The sequence below is a fragment of the Plectropomus leopardus genome, chromosome 17, assembly GCF_026936395.1.
Source record: "Plectropomus leopardus strain MGB_pleo_1.0 chromosome 17, ASM2693639v1, whole genome shotgun sequence".
Taxonomy (NCBI): domain Eukaryota; kingdom Metazoa; phylum Chordata; class Actinopteri; order Perciformes; family Serranidae; genus Plectropomus; species Plectropomus leopardus.
This window is the reverse complement of record NC_142192.1, coordinates 21,778,781-21,802,983: the sequence shown is the minus strand read 5'-3', so window position 1 is coordinate 21,802,983 and position 24,203 is coordinate 21,778,781. Positions and strand designations below refer to the sequence as shown.

Sequence of the window (24,203 nt, the reverse complement as noted above, 5' to 3'; positions counted from 1 at the left end):
AATGTGGTTCATTTTACTATTTCAGCGGCAAGCAATCATAAAGTGTAGCATCTGCAGCCTGTCTTACCCTGAGCATGAACTCGTCCTGCTGCCTGCCTGGCCTTTTCCTACATGCTGGTATAAGTAGATTCACCTGGTGTGCCCAAACTGTCTGATACCTTCTAAACAAAAGCATTAACAACTACTCAAATTTACTACAATTATACTAATATTGTAAATTAATAAAGTGTTTAATTGAAACTAAAAAACAAAATAAACAAATGTTGAGGAGGTAAACATCACAAAATAATGAATAACTCGATCAGTACTAAAATGAAAGTTTCATCATCGAGTGCTGAAACTTAAAAAAAAAAACATTGTAAGTGACAGATAGTTTTTTATATATATATTCTTACTGTGCTTCTTCTTGCTCTCAGGGTGTGATATAATTCTTCTTCTCATGTAATTGCAGCTGTTTGGATGTGGCTCCGTTGCCCAGGTGACCACATCCGAAGATAAGAAGGGGCAATATCTGTCGATCAACCTGGGCTTTGCTCTGGGAGTAACATTCGGTGTCTTTGTGTCTCGTGGAGTCTCAGGTAAGGGACTGTATGACAGTTATGTTGCACAGTTTGTAGGGAAAAAAACACAAAAGCAACTCCTGCAGGTTTGGGCTGAAGACTACAACTTTGGAAATGAAACGATGTATGACAAAAATACAAACTGTCAAAAGTGGAGTTGTGGGTAATGTAGAAGTCAGGTTTTTGAAAGGAAGATTGTGTAGGATAAAAAAATATTTTTTTCAGACAGAATTTTCAACTTGATGCACATCGTTTTCGCCTTCAGTCTGACATTGTGTCCATTCCCAATTTCTCAGGGGGAGGGGGATTCAGGTTTTCCGAACTAATCGCTTGAGATGGAAATATGAATCTGAATCTAACTCATTTTATGTCACCACTTACATGTAGCCATGCCAACAACACCTGTTTGGCTGGAGCAAAGAAAAATGAACCACGGTGTCAGGCAATATTCAAAAGAAATGTTAATTAGAACAGCCTCCAAATCGGTGTCTATCTTGTCTGTTGTTGTCACCATGTTATTAGTTCATTAGTTACAGCAGTTGACAAAAGCATTAGTCTCACCCATGTTGCTGATTGACTAACACTCTCTGCCCCAAATAATTTTTCAACAGTCCCTAAATTGTGCAAAACAACAAAAATGCCTGCACTGCATATAATGATGTTACTTTTGTTTACTGTAGGTCAAAATGTCTTGATTGTATACTATGTGTGCGAGCAAAATGTTTTTAAAGCAATCGTGTTAATTTCAGGACAAACAAAACTGTTGATATTATGAAATGTTTCGTCCTTCATTGCATCAGGTGCCCATCTGAACCCTGCTGTATCTCTGAGCTTGTGCGTGTTAGGCAGACACCCCTGGATAAAGCTGCCATTTTACGTGTTCTTCCAAGTGCTCGGAGCCTTCCTGGCTGCAGCCACCGTTGGCCTGCAGTACCATGGTGAGTTAACAATGATGATCACTGCAGTCAGAATCACAATTTTTAACATTTTCTTTACTTAATTTTAATTTTTTTTTATTTTTAAAAAATGCATACTAAATTGTTAATTTTGAAATGAGTTTTGAATTACATACTATAGCATGTTTTCTTTATGGATTGTTTGAAGAAATTCATAAAAGATTTTCTCTCATTTTTGTGACATGAGATACTGACTTGTTTTTTCTTGCATTTTCTGAAATACTATACCATGACTTTTTTTATGCTATTTTGGATGATATACTATATTATGACATTGATTTCTGTTTTTCATGACAGACTTTATGACTTTTGTATGGTATTTTGGACGACATTTTATGCTGTGACTTTTAGTTGAGAAGCTATAATATGACATTTTTATGATATCTTATATGTATTGGTATACGAGGATTTTTTTCCTGGTATTTCATATAATATGACATTGTTTGTGATATACAGTATTTTGGATGACATGCTATACTATGAGTTTTTATGTTATTATTAATGACATGCTATAGAATAACTTTTTGGTGCTATTTTGGCCAACATGCGATCGTATGAACATTTTGGTGCTATTTTGGATGAAAAGCTATAGAATTACTTTCTTAGGGTATTTTGGAAGATGTGCTATAGTATCACTTTTGGTACTATTTTGGACGGCATACTATAGTAGGATTTCTTGATGGTATTTTGGACTACATGCTATAGTCTGACTTTTTTCTTTTTTTTGGACCACATAGTAAAGTATGTCCTCATACTTTACTATGTGGGGGGGGGGTTATTGCAACATTCTATCCTATGGCATGTCTTGGCATGCTATTTTTTATGTTTTCAAGTGTTTTTGAGATATGTCATATTTTGACCTTTTTGGCCTTTTTGGCTAAAAATGTCGAAATATGACATATCGCAAAAACAACTTGACAAACACTTGAAAAAAAACAAAAACTTGCGTTCGTAAACATGCTGTAGCATAGAATGTTGTAAGAACGGCCGAAAACACAATGAAATACCATCTCAAAAAAATGACCCAAAAGGCAAGGCTATAGTATTGCAAAAATGTCAAAATTTGACACGTCCCAAAAACTGCTGAAAAGTGTTGAAAATCTTTTTGAATCTCATGCTTACACACGCCAGAGCAAAGATAGTTGCCAAAACTTCAAAAAACACAATAAAATGACATGTCGAAAAAATGACCCAAAAGCCAAGGCTATAGTATGGCAAAAATGTCAAAATTTGACACGTCCCAAAAACTGCTGAAAACTGTTGAAAACCTTTTTAAATCTCATGCTTACACACGCCAAAGTAAAGAAAGTTGCGAAAATGTCCAAAAAAGACGATGAAATAGCATGTCGAAAAAATGACCCAAAAGGCAAGGCTATAGTATGGCAAAAATGTCAAAATTTGACACGTCCCAAAAACTGCTGAAAACTGTTGAAAACCTTCTTAAATCTCATGCTTACACACGCCAAAGTAAAGATAGTTGCCAAAACTTCAAAAACACGATAAAATACCATGTCGTAAAAATGACCCAAAAGGCAAGGCTATAGTATGGCAAAAATGTCAAAATTTGACACGTCCCAAAAACAGCTGAAAACTGTTCAAAACCTCCTTAAATCTCATGCTTACACACGCCAAAGTAAAGATAGTTTTGAAAACATAAAAAAACACAATAAAATAGCGTGTCGAAAAAATGACCCAAAAGGCAAGGCTATAGTATGGCAAAAATGTCAAAATTTGACACGTCCCAAAAACAGCTGAAAACTGTTCAAAACCTTAAATCTCATGCTTACACATGCCAAAGTAAAGATAGTTTTGAAAACGTAAAAAAACACAATAAAATAGCGTGTCGAAAAAATGACCCAAAAGGCAAGGCTATAGTATGGCAAAAATGTCAAAATTTGACACATTCATAAAAAAAGCTGAAAACTTTTGAAAACGTTTTTAAATCTCATGCTTATACACGCCAAAGCAAAGAAAGTTTCCAAAAATGGCCAAAAACACGATAAAATAGCATATTGAAAAACTGACCCAAAAGGCAAGGCTATAGTATGGCAAAAATGTCAAAATTTGACACGTCCCAAAAACAGCTGAAAACTGTTGAAAACCTTCTTAAATCTCATGCTTACACACGCCAAAGTAAAGATAGTTACGAAAACGGCCAAAAACACGATAAAATACCATGTCGTAAAAATGACCCAAAAGGCAAGGCTATAGTATGGCAAAAATGTCAAAATTTGACACGTCCCAAAAACTGAAAACTGTTCAAAACCTCCTTAAATCTCATGCTTACACACGCCAAAGTAAAGATAGTTTTGAAAACGTAAAAAAACACAATAAAATAGCGTGTCGAAAAAATGACCCAAAAGGCAAGGCTATAGTATGGCAAAAATGTCAAAATTTGACACGTCCCAAAAACAACTAAAAACTGTTGAAAACCTTTTTAAATCTCATGCTAATACACACCAAAGCAAAGAAAGTTTCAAAAAATGGCTAAAAACACGATAAAATAGCATATCGAAAAATTGACCCAAAAGGCAAGGCTATAGTATGGCAAAAATGTCAAAATTTGACACATCCCAAAAACAGCTGAAAAGTGTTAAAAACCTTCTTAAATCTCATGCTTACACACACCAAAGCTACAATAGTTGCGAAAACGGCCAAAAACACGATGAAATAGCGTGTCAAAAAAATGACCCAAAAGGCAAGGCTATAGTATGGTAAAAATATCACAATTTGACACGTCCCAAAAACAGCTGAAAACTGTTGAAAACCTTCTTAAATCTCATGCTTACACACGCCAAAGTAAAGATAGTTTTGAAAACGTAAAAAAAACACAATAAAATAGCGTGTCGAAAAAATGACCCAAAAAGCAAGGCTATAGTATGGCAAAAATGTCAAAATTTGACACGTCCCAAAAACAGCTGAAAACTGTTGAAAACCTTCTTAAATCTCATGCTTACACACGCCAAAGTAAAGATAGTTACGAAAACGGCCAAAAACACGATAAAATACCATGTCGTAAAAATGACCCAAAAGGCAAGGCTATAGTATGGCAAAAATGTCAAAATTTGACACGTCCCAAAAACAGCTGAAAACTGTTCAAAACCTCCTTAAATCTCATGCTTACACACGCCAAAGTAAAGATAGTTTTGAAAACATAAAAAAACACAATAAAATAGCGTGTCGAAAAAATGACCCAAAAGGCAAGGCTATAGTATGGCAAAAATGTAAAAATTTGACACGTCCCAAAAACAGCTGAAAAGTGTTCAAAACCTTAAATCTCATGCTTACACACGCCAAAGTAAAGATAGTTTTGAAAACATAAAAAAACACAATAAAATAGCGTGTCAAAAAAATGACCCAAAAGGCAAGGCTATAGTATGGCAAAAATATCACAATTTGACATGTCCCAAAAACAGCTGAAAACTGTTCAAAACCTCCTTAAATCTCATGCTTACACACGCCAGAGCAAAGATAGTTTTGAAAACGTAAAAAAACACGATAAGATAGCATGTCAAAAAATTACCCAAAAGGCAAGGCTATAGTATGGCAAAAATGTCAAAAATTTGACACGTCCCAAAAACTGCTGAAAACTGTTCAAAACCTCCTTAAATCTCATGCTTACACACGCCAAAGTAAAGATAGTTTTGAAAACGTAAAAAAACACAATAAAATAGCGTGTCGAAAAATTGAATGAAAACTTTCTTAAATCTCATGCTTACACACGCCAAAGCAAAGAAAGTTTCAAAAAATGGCCAAAAACAAGATAAAATAGCATATTGAAAAATTGACCCAAAAGGCAAGGCTATAGTATGGCAAAAATGTCAAAATTTGACACGTCCCAAAAACAGCTGAAAACTGTTGAAAACTTTCTTAAATCTCATGCTTACACACTCCAAAGCAAAGAAAGTTTCAAAAAATGGCCAAAAACAAGATAAAATAGCATATTGAAAAATTGACCCAAAAGGCAAGGCTATAGTATGGCAAAAATGTCAAAATTTGACACGTCCCAAAAACAGCTGAAAACTGTTGAAAACTTTCTTAAATCTCATGCTTACACACGCCAAAGTAAAGATAGTTACGAAAACGGCCAAAAACACGATAAAATACCATGTCGTAAAAATGACCCAAAAGGCAAGGCTATAGTATGGCAAAAATGTCAAAATTTGACACGTCCCAAAAACAGCTGAAAACTGTTCAAAACCTCCTTAAATCTCATGCTTACACACACCAAAGTAAAGATAGTTTTGAAAACGTAAAAAAACACAATAAAATAGCGTGGTTTAAAAATGACCCAAAAGGCAAGGCTATAGTATGGCAAAAATGTCAAAATTTGACACGTCCCAAAAACAGCTGAAAACTGTTGAAAACCTTTTTAAATCTCATGCTAATACACACCAAAGCAAAGAAAGTTTCAAAAAATGGCTAAAAACACGATAAAATAGCATATCGAAAAATTGACCCAAAAGGCAAGGCTATAGTATGGCAAAAATGTCAAAATTTGACACATCCCAAAAACAGCTGAAAAGTGTTAAAAACCTTCTTAAATCTCATGCTTACACACACCAAAGCTACAATAGTTGCGAAAACGGCCAAAAACACGATGAAATAGCGTGTCAAAAAAATGACCCAAAAGGCAAGGCTATAGTATGGCAAAAATATCACAATTTGACATGTCCCAAAAACAGCTGAAAACTGTTGAAAACCTTCTTAAATCTCATGCTTACACACGCCAAAGTAAAGATAGTTACGAAAACGGCCAAAAACACGATAAAATACCATGTCGTAAAAATGACCCAAAAGGCAAGGCTATAGTATGGCAAAAATGTCAAAATTTGACACGTCCCAAAAACAGCTGAAAACTGTTCAAAACCTCCTTAAATCTCATGCTTACACACACCAAAGTAAAGATAGTTTTGAAAACGTAAAAAAACACAATAAAATAGCGTGTCGAAAAAATGACCCAAAAGGCAAGGCTATAGTATGGCAAAAATGTCAAAATTTGACACGTCCCAAAAACAGCTGAAAACTGTTGAAAACCTTTTTAAATCTCATGCTAATACACACCAAAGCAAAGAAAGTTTCAAAAAATGGCTAAAAACACGATAAAATAGCATATTGAAAAATTGACCCAAAAGGCAAGGCTATAGTATGGCAAAAATGTCAAAATTTGACACATCCCAAAAACAGCTGAAAAGTGTTAAAAACCTTCTTAAATCTCATGCTTACACACCAAAGCTACAATAGTTGCAAAACGGCCAAAAACACGATGAAATAGCGTGTCAAAAAAATGACCCAAAAGGCAAGGCTATAGTATGGCAAAAATATCACAATTTGACATGTCCCAAAAACAGCTGAAAACTGTTGAAAACCTTCTTAAATCTCATGCTTACACACGCCAAAGTAAAGATAGTTACGAAAACGGCCAAAAACACGATAAAATACCATGTCGTAAAAATGACCCAAAAGGCAAGGCTATAGTATGGCAAAAATGTCAAAATTTGACACGTCCCAAAAACAGCTGAAAACTGTTCAAAACCTCCTTAAATCTCATGCTTACACACGCCAAAGTAAAGATAGTTTTGAAAACATAAAAAAACACAATAAAATAGCGTGTCGAAAAAATGACCCAAAAGGCAAGGCTATAGTATGGCAAAAATGTAAAAATTTGACACGTCCCAAAAACAGCTGAAAAGTGTTCAAAACCTTAAATCTCATGCTTACACACGCCAAAGTAAAGATAGTTTTGAAAACATAAAAAAACACAATAAAATAGCGTGTCGAAAAAATGACCCAAAAGGCAAGGCTATAGTATGGCAAAAATGTCAAAATTTGACACGTCCCAAAAACAGCTGAAAAGTGTTAAAAACCTTCTTAAATCTCATGCTTACACACACCAAAGCTATAATAGTTGCGAAAACGGCCAAAAACACGATGAAATAGCGTGTCAAAAAAATGACCCAAAAGGCAAGGCTATAGTATGGCAAAAATATCACAATTTGACATGTCCCAAAAACTGCTGAAAACTGTTCAAAACCTCCTTAAATCTCATGCTTACACACGCCAGAGCAAAGATAGTTTTGAAAACGTAAAAAAACACGATAAGATAGCATGTCAAAAAATTACCCAAAAGGCAAGGCTATAGTATGGCAAAAATGTCAAAAATTTGACACGTCCCAAAAACTGCTGAAAACTGTTCAAAACCTCCTTAAATCTCATGCTTACACACGCCAAAGTAAAGATAGTTTTGAAAACGTAAAAAAACACAATAAAATAGCGTGTCGAAAAATTGAATGAAAACTTTCTTAAATCTCATGCTTACACACGCCAAAGCAAAGAAAGTTTCAAAAAATGGCCAAAAACAAGATAAAATAGCATATTGAAAAATTGACCCAAAAGGCAAGGCTATAGTATGGCAAAAATGTCAAAATTTGACACGTCCCAAAAACAGCTGAAAACTGTTGAAAACTTTCTTAAATCTCATGCTTACACACTCCAAAGCAAAGAAAGTTTCAAAAAATGGCCAAAAACAAGATAAAATAGCATATTGAAAAATTGACCCAAAAGGCAAGGCTATAGTATGGCAAAAATGTCAAAATTTGACACGTCCCAAAAACAGCTGAAAACTGTTGAAAACTTTCTTAAATCTCATGCTTACACACGCCAAAGTAAAGATAGTTTTGAAACGGCCAAAAACACGATAAAATACCATGTCGTAAAAATGACCCAAAAGGCAAGGCTATAGTATGGCAAAATGTCAAAATTTGACACGTCCCAAAAACAGCTGAAAACTGTTCAAAACCTCCTTAAATCTCATGCTTACACACACCAAAGTAAAGATAGTTTTGAAAACGTAAAAAAACACAATAAAATAGCGTGTCGAAAAAATGACCCAAAAGGCAAGGCTATAGTATAGCAAAAATGTCAAAATTTGACACGTCCCAAAAACAGCTGAAAACTGTTGAAAACCTTTTTAAATCTCATGCTAATACACACCAAAGCAAAGAAAGTTTCAAAAAATGGCTAAAAACACGATAAAATAGCATATCGAAAAATTGACCCAAAAGGCAAGGCTATAGTATGGCAAAAATGTCAAAATTTGACACATCCCAAAAACAGCTGAAAAGTGTTAAAAACCTTCTTAAATCTCATGCTTACACACACCAAAGCTACAATAGTTGCGAAAACGGCCAAAAACACGATAAAATAGCATATCGAAAAATAGACCCAAAAGGCAAGGCTATAGTATGGCAAAAATATCACAATTTGACATGTCCCAAAAACAGCTGAAAACTGTTGAAAACCTTCTTAAATCTCATGCTTACACACGCCAAAGTAAAGATAGTTACGAAAACGGCCAAAAACACGATAAAATACCATGTCGTAAAAATGACCCAAAAGGCAAGGCTATAGTATGGCAAAAATGGCAAAATTTGACACGTCCCAAAAACAGCTGAAAACTGTTCAAAACCTCCTTAAATCTCATGCTTACACACGCCAAAGTAAAGATAGTTTTGAAAACGTAAAAAAACACAATAAAATAGCATATCGAAAAATGACCCAAAAAGCAAGGCTATAGTATGGCAAAAATGTCAAAATTTGACACGTCCCAAAAACAGCTGAAAACTGTTCAAAACCTTCTTAAATCTCATGCTTACACACGCCAAAGCAAAGAAAGTTTCAAAAAACGGCCAAACAGACGATAAAATAGCATATCGAAAAATAGACCCAAAAGGCAAGGCTATAGTATGGCAAAAATGTCAAAATTTGACACGTCCCAAAAACAGCTGAAAACTGTTGAAAACTTTCTTAAATCTCATGCTTACACACGCCAAAGTAAAGATAGTTCTGAAACGGCCAAAAACACGATAAAATACCATGTCGTAAAATTGACCCAAAAGGCAAGGCTATAGTATGGCAAAAATGTCAAAATTTGACACGTCCCAAAAACAGCTGAAAACTGTTCAAAACCTCCTTAAATCTCATGCTTACACACACCAAAGTAAAGATAGTTTTGAAAACGTAAAAAAAACACAATAAAATAGCGTGTCGAAAAAATTACCCAAAAGGCAAGGCTATAGTATGGCAAAAATGTCAAAATTTGACACGTCCCAAAAACAGCTGAAAACTGTTCAAAACCTTCTTAAATCTCATGCTTACACACGCCAAAGTAAAGATAGTTTTGAAAACGTAAAAAAACACAATAAAATAGCGTGTTGAAAAAATGACCCAAAAGGCAAGGCTATAGTATGGCAAAAATGTCAAAATTTGACACGTCCCAAAAACAGCTGAAAACTGTTCAAAACCTCCTTAAATCTCATGCTTACACACGCCAAAGTAAAGATAGTTTTGAAAACGTAAAAAAAACACGATAAAATAGCGTGTCGAAAAAATGACCCAAAAAGCAAGGCTATAGTATGGCAAAAATGTCAAAATTTGACACGTCCCAAAAACAGCTGAAAACTGTTGAAAACCTTCTTAAATCTCATGCTTACACACGCCAAAGCAAAGAAAGTTTCAAAAAACGGCCAAACAGACGATAAAATAGCATATCGAAAAATAGACCCAAAAGGCAAGGCTATAGTATGGCAAAAATGTCAAAATTTGACACATCCCAAAAACAGCTGAAAACTGTTGAAAACTTTCTTAAATCTCATGCTTACACACGCCAAAGTAAAGATAGTTACGAAAACGGCCAAAAACACGATAAAATACCATGTCGTAAAAATGACCCAAAAGGCAAGGCTATAGTATGGCAAAAATGTCAAAATTTGACACGTCCCAAAAACAGCTGAAAACTGTTGAAAACCTTCTTAAATCTCATGCTTACACACGCCAAAGTAAAGATAGTTACGAAAACGGCCAAAAACACGATAAAATGACATGTCGTAAAAATGACCCAAAAGGCAAGGCTATAGTATGGCAAAAATGTCAAAATTTGACACGTCCCAAAAACAGCTGAAAACTGTTCAAAACCTCCTTAAATCTCATGCTTACACACGCCAAAGTAAAGATAGTTTTGAAAACGTAAAAAAACACAATAAAATAGCGTGTCGAAAAAATGACCCAAAAGGCAAGGCTATAGTATGGCAAAAATGTCAAAATTTGACACGTCCCAAAAACAGCTAAAAACTGTTGAAAACCTTTTTAAATCTCATGCTAATACACACCAAAGCAAAGAAAGTTTCAAAAAATGGCTAAAAACACGATAAAATAGCATATCGAAAAATTGACCCAAAAGGCAAGGCTATAGTATGGCAAAAATGTCAAAATTTGACACATCCCAAAAACAGCTGAAAAGTGTTAAAAACCTTCTTAAATCTCATGCTTACACACACCAAAGCTAAAATAGTTATAAAACGGCCAAAAACACGATGAAATAGCGTGTCAAAAAAATGACCCAAAAGGCAAGGCTATAGTATGGCAAAAATATCACAATTTGACATGTCCCAAAAACAGCTGAAAACTGTTGAAAACCTTCTTAAATCTCATGCTTACACACGCCAAAGTAAAGATAGTTTTGAAAACGTAAAAAAACACAATAAAATAGCGTGTCGAAAAAATGACCCAAAAAGCAAGGCTATAGTATGGCAAAAATGTCAAAATTTGACACGTCCCAAAAACAGCTGAAAACTGTTGAAAACCTTCTTAAATCTCATGCTTACACACGCCAAAGCAAAGAAAGTTTCAAAAAACGGCCAAAAACACGATAAAATGACATATCGAAAAATAGACCCAAAAGGCAAGGCTATAGTATGGCAAAAATGTCAAAATTTGACACGTCCCAAAAACAGCTGAAAACTGTTCAAAACCTTCTTAAATCTCATGCTTACACACGCCAAAGTAAAGATAGTTTTGAAAACATAAACAAACACAATAAAATAGCGTGTCGAAAAAATGACCCAAAAGGCAAGGCTATAGTATGGCAAAAATGTCAAAATTTGACACGTCCCAAAAACAGCTGAAAACTGTTGAAAACTTTCTTAAATCTCATGCTAATACACACCAAAGCAAAGAAAGTTTCAAAAAATGGCTAAAAACACGATAAAATAGCATATCGAAAAATTGACCCAAAAGGCAAGGCTATAGTATGGCAAAAATGTCAAAATTTGACACATCCCAAAAACAGCTGAAAAGTGTTAAAAACCTTCTTAAATCTCATGCTTACACACACCAAAGCTACAATAGTTGCGAAAACGGCCAAAAACACGATGAAATAGCGTGTCAAAAAAATGACCCAAAAGGCAAGGCTATAGTATGGCAAAAATATCACAATTTGACACGTCCCAAAAACTGCTGAAAACTGTTCAAAACCTCCTTAAATCTCATGCTTACACACGCCAAAGTAAAGATAGTTTTGAAAACGTAAAAAAAAACACGATAAAATAGCGTGTCGAAAAAATGACCCAAAAGGCAAGGCTATAGTATGGCAAAAATGTCAAAATTTGACACGTCCCAAAAACAGCTGAAAACTGTTGAAAACCTTCTTAAATCTCATGCTTACACACGCCAAAGCAAAGAAAGTTTCAAAAAACGGCCAAACAGACGATAAAATAGCATATCGAAAAATAGACCCAAAAGGCAAGGCTATAGTATGGCAAAAATGTCAAAATTTGACACGTCCCAAAAACAGCTGAAAACTGTTGAAAACTTTCTTAAATCTCATGCTTACACACGCCAAAGTAAAGATAGTTACGAAAACGGCCAAAAACACGATAAAATACCATGTCGTAAAAATGACCCAAAAGGCAAGGCTATAGTATGGCAAAAATGTCAAAATTTGACACGTCCCAAAAACAGCTGAAAACTGTTGAAAACCTTCTTAAATCTCATGCTTACACACGCCAAAGCAAAGAAAGTTTCAAAAAACGGCCAAAAACACGATAAAATACCATGTCGTAAAAATGACCCAAAAAGCAAGGCTATAGTATGGCAAAAATGTCAAAATTTGACACGTCCCAAAAACAGCTGAAAACTGTTCAAAACCTCCTTAAATCTCATGCTTACACACGCCAAAGTAAAGATAGTTTTGAAAACGTAAAAAAACACAATAAAATAGCATATCGAAAAAATGACCCAAAAGGCAAGGCTATAGTATGGCAAAAATGTCAAAATTTGACACGTCCCAAAAACAGCTGAAAACTGTTGAAAACCTTTTTAAATCTCATGCTAATACACGCCAAAGTAAAGATAGTTTTGAAAACGTAAAAAAAAAACACGATAAAATAGCGTGTCGAAAAAATGACCCAAAAAGCAAGGCTATAGTATGGCAAAAATGTCAAAATTTGACACGTCCCAAAAACAGCTGAAAACTGTTGAAAACCTTCTTAAATCTCATGCTTACACACGCCAAAGCAAAGAAAGTTTCAAAAAACGGCCAAACAGACGATAAAATAGCATATCGAAAAATAGACCCAAAAGGCAAGGCTATAGTATGGCAAAAATGTCAAAATTTGACACATCCCAAAAACAGCTGAAAACTGTTGAAAACTTTCTTAAATCTCATGCTTACACACGCCAAAGTAAAGATAGTTACGAAAACGGCCAAAAACACGATAAAATACCATGTCGTAAAAATGACCCAAAAGGCAAGGCTATAGTATGGCAAAAATGTCAAAATTTGACACGTCCCAAAAACAGCTGAAAACTGTTGAAAACCTTTTTAAATCTCATGCTAATACACACCAAAGCAAAGAAAGTTTCAAAAAATGGCTAAAAACACGATAAAATAGCATATCGAAAAATTGACCCAAAAGGCAAGGCTATAGTATGGCAAAAATGTCAAAATTTGACACATCCCAAAAACAGCTGAAAAGTGTTAAAAACCTTCTTAAATCTCATGCTTACACACACGAAAGCTACAATAGTTGCGAAAACGGCCAAAAACACAATGAAATAGCGTGTCAAAAAAATGACCCAAAAGGCAAGGCTATAGTATGGCAAAAATATCACAATTTGACACGTCCCAAAAACAGCTGAAAACTGTTCAAAACCTCCTTAAATCTCATGCTTACACACGCCAAAGTAAAGATAGTTTTGAAAACGTAAAAAAAACACGATAAAATAGCGTGTCGAAAAAATGACCCAAAAAGCAAGGCTATAGTATGGCAAAAATGTCAAAATTTGACATGTCCCAAAAACAGCTGAAAACTGTTGAAAACCTTCTTAAATCTCATGCTTACACACGCCAAAGCAAAGAAAGTTTCAAAAAACGGCCAAACAGACGATAAAATAGCATATCGAAAAATAGACCCAAAAGGCAAGGCTATAGTATGGCAAAAATGTCAAAATTTGACACGTCCCAAAAACAGCTGAAAACTGTTGAAAACTTTCTTAAATCTCATGCTTACACACGCCAAAGTAAAGATAGTTACGAAAACGGCCAAAAACACGATAAAATACCATGTCGTAAAAATGACCCAAAAGGCAAGGCTATAGTATGGCAAAAATGTCAAAATTTGACACGTCCCAAAAACAGCTGAAAACTGTTGAAAACCTTTTTAAATCTCATGCTAATACACACCAAAGCAAAGAAAGTTTCAAAAAATGGCTAAAAACACGATAAAATAGCATATCGAAAAATTGACCCAAAAGGCAAGGCTATAGTATGGCAAAAATGTCAAAATTTGACACATCCCAAAGACAGCTGAAAAGTGTTAAAAACCTTCTTAAATCTCATGCTTACACACCAAAGCTACAATAGTTGCTAAACGGCCAAAACACAATGAAATAGCGTGTCAAAAAAATGACCCAAAAAGCAAGGCTATAGTATGGCAAAAATGTCAAAATTTGACACGTCCCAAAAACAGCTGAAAACTGTTCAAAACCTCCTTAAATCTCATGCTTACACACGCCAAAGTAAAGATAGTTTTGAAAACGTAAAAAAAACACGATAAAATAGCGTGTCGAAAAAATGACCCAAAAAGCAAGGCTATAGTATGGCAAAAATGTCAAAATTTGACACGTCCCAAAAACAGCTGAAAACTGTTGAAAACCTTCTTAAATCTCATGCTTACACACGCCAAAGCAAAGAAAGTTTCAAAAAACGGCCAAACAGACGATAAAATAGCATATCGAAAAATAGACCCAAAAGGCAAGGCTATAGTATGGCAAAAATGTCAAAATTTGACACGTCCCAAAAACAGCTGAAAACTGTTGAAAACTTTCTTAAATCTCATGCTTACACACGCAAAGTAAAGATAGTTTGAAAACGGCCAAAAACACGATAAAATACCATGTCGTAAAAATGACCCAAAAGGCAAGGCTATAGTATGGCAAAAATGTCAAAATTTGACACGTCCCAAAAACAGCTGAAAACTGTTGAAAACCTTTTTAAATCTCATGCTAATACACACCAAAGCAAAGAAAGTTTCAAAAAATGGCTAAAAACACGATAAAATAGCATATCGAAAAATTGACCCAAAAGGCAAGGCTATAGTATGGCAAAAATGTCAAAATTTGACACATCCCAAAAACAGCTGAAAAGTGTTAAAAACCTTCTTAAATCTCATGCTTACACACACCAAAGCTACAATAGTTGCGAAAACGGCCAAAAACACGATGAAATAGCGTGTCAAAAAAATGACCCAAAAGGCAAGGCTATAGTATGGCAAAAATATCACAATTTGACATGTCCCAAAAACAGCTGAAAACTGTTGAAAACCTTCTTAAATCTCATGCTTACACACGCCAAAGTAAAGATAGTTTTGAAAACGTAAAACAAAACACGATAAAATAGCGTGTCGAAAAAATGACCCAAAAAGCAAGGCTATAGTATGGCAAAAATGTCAAAATTTGACACGTCCCAAAAACAGCTGAAAACTGTTGAAAACCTTCTTAAATCTCATGCTTACACACGCCAAAGCAAAGAAAGTTTCAAAAAACGGCCAAACAGACGATAAAATAGCATATCGAAAAATAGACCCAAAAGGCAAGGCTATAGTATGGCAAAAATGTCAAAATTTGACACGTCCCAAAAACAGCTGAAAACTGTTGAAAACTTTCTTAAATCTCATGCTTACACACGCCAAAGTAAAGATAGTTACGAAAACGGCCAAAAACACGATAAAATACCATGTCGTAAAAATGACCCAAAAGGCAAGGCTATAGTATGGCAAAAATGTCAAAATTTGACACGTCCCAAAAACAGCTGAAAACTGTTCAAAACCTCCTTAAATCTCATGCTTACACACGCCAAAGTAAAGATAGTTTTGAAAACGTAAAAAAACACAATAAAATAGCGTGTCGAAAAAATGACCCAAAAGGCAAGGCTATAGTATGGCAAAAATGTCAAAATTTGACACGTCCCAAAAACAGCTGAAAACTGTTCAAAACCTCCTTAAATCTCATGCTTATACACGCCAAAGCAAAGAAATTTTCAAAAAATGGCTAAAAACACGATAAAATAGCATATCGAAAAATTGACCCAAAAGGCAAGGCTATAGTATGGCAAAAATGTCAAAATTTGACACATCCCAAAAACAGCTGAAAACTGTTGAAAACCTTCTTAAATCTCATGCTTACACACGCCAAAGTAAAGATAGTTACGAAAACGGCCAAAAACACGATAAAATGACATGTCGTAAAAATGACCCAAAAAGCAAGGCTATAGTATGGCAAAAATGTCAAAATTTGACACGTCCCAAAAACAGCTGAAAACTGTTCAAAACCTTCTTAAATCTCATGCTTACACACGCCAAAGTAAAGATAGTTTTGAAAACGTAAAAAAACACAATAAAATAGCGTGTCGAAAAAATGACCCAAAAGGCAAGGCTATAGTATGGCAAAAATGTCAAAATTTGACACGTCCCAAAAACAGCTGAAAACTGTTGAAAACCTTTTTAAATCTCATGCTAATACACACCAAAGCAAAGAAAGTTTCAAAAAATGGCTAAAAACACGATAAAATAGCATATCGAAAAATTGACCCAAAAGGCAAGGCTATAGTATGGCAAAAATGTCAAAATTTGACACATCCCAAAAACAGCTGAAAAGTGTTAAAAACCTTCTTAAATCTCATGCTTACACACACCAAAGCTACAATAGTTGCGAAAACGGCCAAAAACACGATGAAATAGCGTGTCAAAAAAATGACCCAAAAGGCAAGGCTATAGTATGGTAAAAATATCACAATTTGACATGTCCCAAAAACAGCTGAAAACTGTTGAAAACCTTCTTAAATCTCATGCTTACACACGCCAAAGTAAAGATAGTTTTGAAAACGTAAAAAAAACACAATAAAATAGCGTGTCGAAAAAATGACCCAAAAAGCAAGGCTATAGTATGGCAAAAATGTCAAAATTTGACACGTCCCAAAAACAGCTGAAAACTGTTGAAAACCTTCTTAAATCTCATGCTTACACACGCCAAAGCAAAGAAAGTTTCAAAAAACGGCCAAACAGACGATAAAATAGCATATCGAAAAATAGACCCAAAAGGCAAGGCTATAGTATGGCAAAAATGTCAAAATTTGACACGTCCCAAAAACAGCTGAAAACTGTTGAAAACCTTCTTAAATCTCATGCTTACACACGCCAAAGTAAAGATAGTTACGAAAACGGCCAAAAACACGATAAAATGACATGTCGTAAAAATGACCCAAAAGGCAAGGCTATAGTATGGCAAAAATGTCAAAATTTGACACGTCCCAAAAACAGCTGAAAACTGTTCAAAACCTTCTTAAATCTCATGCTTACACACGCCAAAGTAAAGATAGTTTTGAAAACATAAAAAAACACAATAAAATAGCGTGTCGAAAAAATGACCCAAAAGGCAAGGCTATAGTATGGCAAAAATGTCAAAATTTGACACGTCCCAAAAACAGCTGAAAACTGTTGAAAACCTTTTTAAATCTCATGCTAATACACACCAAAGCAAAGAAAGTTTCAAAAAATGGCTAAAAACACGATAAAATAGCATATCGAAAAATTGACCCAAAAGGCAAGGCAAGGCTATAGTATGGCAAAAATGTCAAAATTTGACACATCCCAAAAACAGCTGAAAAGTGTTAAAAACCTTCTTAAATCTCATGCTTACACACACCAAAGCTACAATAGTTGCGAAAACGGCCAAAAACACGATGAAATAGCGTGTCAAAAAAATGACCCAAAAGGCAAGGCTATAGTATGGCAAAAATATCACAATTTGACATGTCCCAAAAACAGCTGAAAACTGTTGAAAACCTCCTTAAATCTCATGCCTACATACGCCAGAGCAAAGAAAGTTGCGAAAACGTAAAAAAAACACGATAAGATAGCATGTCAACAAATGACCCAAAAGGCAAGGCTATAGTATGGCAAAAATGTCAAAATTTGACACGTCCCAAAAACTGCTGAAAACTGTTGAGAACCTTTTTAAATCTCATGCTTACACACATCAAAGCTACAATAGTTGCAAAAACGGCCAAAAACACTATAAATTTTTATGTCAAAAAACAACCCAAAAGGCAAGGCTATAGTATGGCAAAAATGTCAAAATTTGACACATCCCAAAAACTGCTGAAAACTGTTGAAAACCTTTTTAAATCTCATGCTTATACACGCCAAAGCAAAGAAATTTTCAAAAAAATGGCTAAAAACAAGATAAAATAGCATATCGAAAAATTGACCCAAAAGGCAAGGCTATAGTATGGCAAAAATGTCAAAATTTGACACGTCCCAAAAACAGCTGAAAACTGTTGAAAACCTCCTTAAATCTCATGCTTACACACGCCAAAGTATAGATAGTTACGAAAAATGGATAAAAACACGATAAAATAGCATATCGAAAAAGTGACCCAAAAGGCAAGGCTATAGTATGGCAAAAATGTCAAAATTTGACACGTCCCAAAAACAGCTGAAAAGTGTTAAAAACCTTCTTAAATCTCATGCTTACACACGCCAAAGCAAAGACAGCTGCGAACAACGGCCAAAAACACGATAAAATACCATGTCGTAAAAATGACCCAAAAGGCAAGGCTATAGTATGGCAAAAATGTCAAAATTTGACACGTCCCAAAAACTGCTGAAAACTGTTCAAAACCTTCTCAAATCTCATGCTTACACACGCCAGAGCAAAGATAGTTGCGAAAACGTAAAAAAACACGATAAGATAGCATGTCAAAAAACAACCCAAAAGGCAAGGCTATAGTATGGCAAAAATGTCAAAATTTGACACGTCCCAAAAACAGCTGAAAACTGTTCAAAACCTTCTTAAATCTCATGCTTACACACGCCAAAGCAAAGAAAGTTTCAAAAAATGTCTAAAAACACAATAAAATAGCATATCGAAAAATTGACCCAAAAGGCAAGGCTATAGTATGGCAAAAATGTCAAAATTTGACACGTCCCAAAAACAGCTGAAAACAGTTCAAAAACTTCTTAAATCTCATGCTTTCAAATGCCAGAGGAAAGAAAGTTGCAAAAACGTAAAAAAAAACCACGATAAGATAGCATGTCAAAAAATGACCCAAAAGGCAAGGCTATAGTATGGCAAAAATGTCAAAATTTGACACGTCCCAAAAACTGCTGAAAACTGTTGAGAACCTTCTTAGATCTCATGCTTACACACGCCAGAGCAAAGATAGTTGCGAAAACGTAAAAAAACACGATAAGATAGCATGTCAAAAAACAACCCAAAAGGCAAGGCTATAGTATGGCAAAAATGTCAAAATTTGACACGTCCCAAAAACTGCTGAAAACTGTTGAAAACCTTTTTAAATCTCATGCTTATACACGCCAAAGCAAAGAAAGTTTCAAAAAATGGCTAAAAACACGATAAAATAGCATGTCAAAAAATGACCCAAAAGGCAAGGCTATAGTATGGCAAAAATGTCAAAATTTGACACGTCCCAAAAACAGCTGAAAACTGTTGAAAACCTCCTTAAATCTCATGCTTACACACGCCAAAGTATAGATAGTTACGAAAAATGGATAAAAACACAATAAAATAGCATATCGAAAAATTGACCCAAAAGGCAAGGCTATAGTATGGCAAAAATGTCAAAATTTGACACGTCCCAAAAACAGCTGAAAACTGTTAAAAACCATCTTAAATCTCATGCTTACACACGCCAAAGCAAAGACAGCTGCGAACAACGGCCAAAAACACGATAAAATACCATGTCGTAAAAATGACCCAAAAGGCAAGGCTATAGTATGGCAAAAATGTCAAAATTTGACACGTCCCAAAAACTGCTGAAAACTGTTGAAAACCTTTTTAAATCACATGCTTACACACACCAAAGCAAAGAAAGTTTCAAAAAATGGCTAAAAACACGATAAAATAGCATATCGAAAAATTGACCCAAAAGGCAAGGCTATAGTATGGCAAAAATGTCAAAATTTGACACGTCCCAAAAACAGCTGAAAACTGTTGAAAACCTTCTTAAATCTCATGCTTACACACGCCAAAGTAAAGATAGTTACGAAAAATGGCTAAAAACACGATAAAATAGCATATCGAAAAATTGACCCAAAAGGCAAGGCTATAGTATGGCAAAAATGTCAAAATTTGACACGTCCCAAAAACAGCTGAAAACTGTTCAAAACCTCCTTAAATCTCATGCTTACACACGCCAGAGCAAAGATAGTTGCGAAAACGTAAAAAAACACAATAAGATAGCATGTCAAAAAACAACCCAAAAGGCAAGGCTATAGTATGGCAAAAATGTCAAAATTTGACACGTCCCAAAAACTGCTGAAAACTGTTGAAAACCTTTTTAAATCTCATGCTTATACACGCCAAAGCAAAGAAAGTTTCAAAAAATGGCTAAAAACACGATAAAATAGCATGTCAAAAAATGACCCAAAAGGCAAGGCTATAGTATGGCAAAAATGTCAAAATTTGACACGTCCCAAAAACAGCTGAAAACTGTTGAAAACCTCCTTAAATCTCATGCTTACACACGCCAAAGTAAAGATAGTTACGAAAACGGCCAAAAATACGATAAAATAGCGTGTCGAAAAAATGACCCAAAAGGCAAGGCTATAGTATGGCAAAAATGTCAAAATTTGACACGTCCCAAAAACAGCTGAAAACTGTTGAAAACCTTTTTAAATCTCATGCTTACACACATCAAAGCTAAAATAGTTGCAAAAACGGCCAAAAACAGTATAAATTTTTATGTCAAAAAACGACCCAAAATGCAAGCCTTTAGTTTTATTATATATTTTATTTATAAACATTTTTCTCAGCACTCACGGACACTTTACAAGCATAAAACAATTACAGTTAAACAACAGATAAAAGCTACAAACAGTATAAAATGGAAAAATGCAATTACACAGAGTGAGCAATCTTGAGCAGGTGAGTTTTGAGTCTAGATATGAAGACAGGAAAAGAGTCAATGTTTCCGATGTCCGGTGGGGGTGAGTTCCAGTGTTGGGGAGCAGAATGGCTGAAAGTTCTTCTCCCCATGGTGCTGAGGAGAGCAGGGGGCACAGTTAGTTGAATGGAGGAGGAGGATGTAAGGGAACGGGAGAAGGTGGGGATGTGGAGGAGATCTGACAGATGAGGATGGTCGAGATTTTGGATGGCCTTGAATGCATACAGGAGGATTTTGAATTTTGGCAAATAATGGAATGGTACATCCCAAAAACTGCTGAAAACTGTTGAAAACCTCCTTAAACGGCGTGTTTACACACGCCATAGCAAAGAAAGTTGCAAACACGGCCAAAAACACAATAAAATTGCATGTCGAAAAAATGATCCATGAGGCAAGGCTATAGTATGGCAAAATTGGGCAAATTTGACATGTCCCAGAAACAGCTGAAAACTGTTGAAAACCTCCTTAAATGGCGTGTGTAAACACGCCATAGCAAAGAAAGTTGCGAAAATGGCCAATAACACAATAAAATAGCATGTCGAAAAATGAACCAAAATACAAGGCTATAGTATTGCAAAAATGTCAAAATCTAGCACATCCGAAAAAGTGCTGAAAACTTTGGAAAACCTCCTTAAATAGCATGCTTACACACGCCATAGCAAAGAAAGTTGCGAAAACAGCCAAAAACACAATAAAATAGCATGTCGAAAAAATGACCAAAAGGCAAAAGTGTCAAAATTTGACACGTCCCAAAAACAGCTGAAAAGTGTTGAAAACCTCCTTAAATCTCATGCTTACACATGCCAAAGCAAAGAAAGTTGCGACAACGTCCAAAAACACAATAAAATAGCATGTCGAAAAAATGACCCAAAAGGCAAGGCTATAGTATGGCAAAAGTGTCAAAATTTGACACGTCCCAAAAACAGCTGAAAACAGTTGAAAATCTCCTTAAGTAGCGTGTTTACACACGCCACAGCAAAGAAAGTCGCGAAAACGGCCAAAAACACAACAAAAATAGCATGTCGAAAAAATGATCCAAACGGCAAGGCTATAGTATGGCAAAATTGTGAAAATTTGACACGTCCCAAAAACAGCTGAAAACTGTTGAAAACCTCCTTAAATAGCGTACTTATACACGCCATAGCGAAGAAAGCTGCGAAAACGGCAGAAAACAAAATAAAATAGCATGTCGAAAAAATGACCCAAAAGGCAAGGCTATAGTATGGCAAAAGTGTCAAAATTTGACACGTCCTAAAAACAGCTGAAAACAGTTGAAAACCTCCTTAAATAGCGTGTTTACACACGCCAAAGCAAAGAAAGTTGCGAAAACGGCCAGAAACACAATAAAATTGCATGTCAAAAAAATGACCAAAAGGCAAGGCTATAGTATGGCAAACTTGTGAAAATTTGACATGTTCCAAAAACAGCTGAAAACAGTTCAAAACCTCCTTAAATAGCGTGTTTACACACGCCATAGCGAAGAAAGTTGCGAAAACGGCCAAAAACAAAGTAAAATAGCATGTCGAAAAGATGACGAAAAGGCAAGGCTATAGTATGGCAAAAATGTCAAAATCTGGCACATCAGAAAAAGTGCTGAAAACTTTGGAAAACCTCCTTAAATAGCCTGCTTACACACGCCAAAACAAAGAAAGTTGCGAAAACGTCCAAAAACACAATAAAATTGCATGTCGAAAAAATGACCAAAAGGCAAGGCTATAGTATGGCAAAATTGTGAAAATTTGACACGTTCCAAAAACAGCTGAAAACAGTTCAAAACCTCCTTAAATAGCGTGTTTACACACGCCACAGCAAAGAAAGTTGCGAAAACGGCCAAAAACACAATAAATCGCATGTCGAAAAAAAGATCCAAAAGGCAAGGCTATAGTATGGCAAAAGTGTCAAAATGTGACACATCCCAAAAACAGCTGAAAACAGTTGAAAACCTCCTTAAATAGCGTGTTTACACATGCCACAGCAAAGAAAGTCGCGAAAACGGCCAAAAACACAACGAAAACAGCATGTCGAAAAAATGATCCAAAATGCAAGGCTATAGTATGGCAAAAATGTTGAAATTTGACACGTCCCAAAAACAGCTGAAAAGTGTTGGAAACCTCCTTAAATAGCGTGTTTACACATGCCACAGCAAAGAAAGTCGCAAAAACGGCCAAAAACACAACGAAAATAGCATGTCAAAAAAATGACCCAAAAGGCAAGGCTATAGTATGGCAAAATTGTGAAAATCTGACACGTTCCAAAAACAGCTGAAAACAGTTCAAAACCTCCTTAAATAGCGTGTTTACACACGGCACAGCAAAGAAAGTCGCGAAAACGGCCAAAAACACAATAAAATTGCATGTCGAAAAAAAGATCCAAAATGCAAGGCTATAGTATGGCGAAAGTGTCAAAATGTGACACGTCCCAAAAACAGCTGAAAACAGTTCAAAACCTCCTTAAATAAGGTGTTTACACATGCCATAGCAAAGAAAGTCGCAAAACGGCCAAAAACACAACGAAAACAGCATGTCGAAAAAATGATCCAAAAGCAAGGCTATAGTATGGCAAAATTGTGAAAATTTGACACGTTCCAAAAACAGCTGAAAACAGTTCAAAACCTCCTTAAATAAGGTGTTTACACATGCCACAGCAAAGAAAGTCAGCAACGGCCAAAAACACAACGAAAATAGCATGTCGAAAAAATGATCCATAAAGCAAATGTTGAAATTTGACACGTCCCAAAAACAGCTGAAAAGTGTTGAAAACCTCCTTAAATAGCGTGTTTACACACGCCATAGCGAAGAAAGTTGCGAAAACGGCCAAAAACACAATAAAATAGCATGTCGAAAAAATTATCCATAGGGCAAGGCTATAGTATGGCAAAATTGTGAAAATTTGACACGTCCCAAAAACAGCTAAAAACAGTTGAAAACCTCCTTAAATGGCGTGTTTACACACGGCATAGCAAAGAACGTTGCGAAAACGGCCAAAAACACAACGAAAATAGCATGTCGAAAAAATGACCAAAAGGCAAGGCTATAGTATGGCAAAAGTGTCAAAATTTGACACGTCCCAAAAACAGCTGAAACGTGTTGAAAACCTTTTTAAATCTCATGCTTACACACGCCAAAGCAAAGATAGTTGCGAAAACGTCCAAAAACACGATAAGATAGCATGTCAAAAAATGACCCAAAAGGCAAGGCTATAGTATGGCAAAATTGTGAAAATTTGACACGTCCCAAAAACAGCTGAAAACAGCTGAAAACCTCCTTAGATAGCGTGTTTACACACGCCACAGCAAAGAAAGTTGCGAAAACGGCCAAAAACACAATAAATCGCATGTCAAAAGAATGATCCAAAATGCAAGGCTATAGTATGGCAAAAATGTTGAAA

The 24,203-nt window shown here is 35.3% G+C and overlaps 1 protein-coding gene across 1 annotated transcript in view; it reads left to right on the top strand.

The window, feature by feature from the left end:
• aqp10b (aquaporin 10b) overlaps positions 1-24,203 on the top strand; it is a 31,216-nt gene that overhangs the window by 1,794 nt on the left and 5,219 nt on the right. Inside the window, exons 2-3 of the mRNA XM_042506445.2 lie at positions 452-578; positions 1,361-1,498. Of these exons, the coding sequence (XP_042362379.2) occupies positions 452-578; positions 1,361-1,498 (265 nt within the window). The remainder of the gene's footprint in view (positions 1-451; positions 579-1,360; positions 1,499-24,203) is intronic.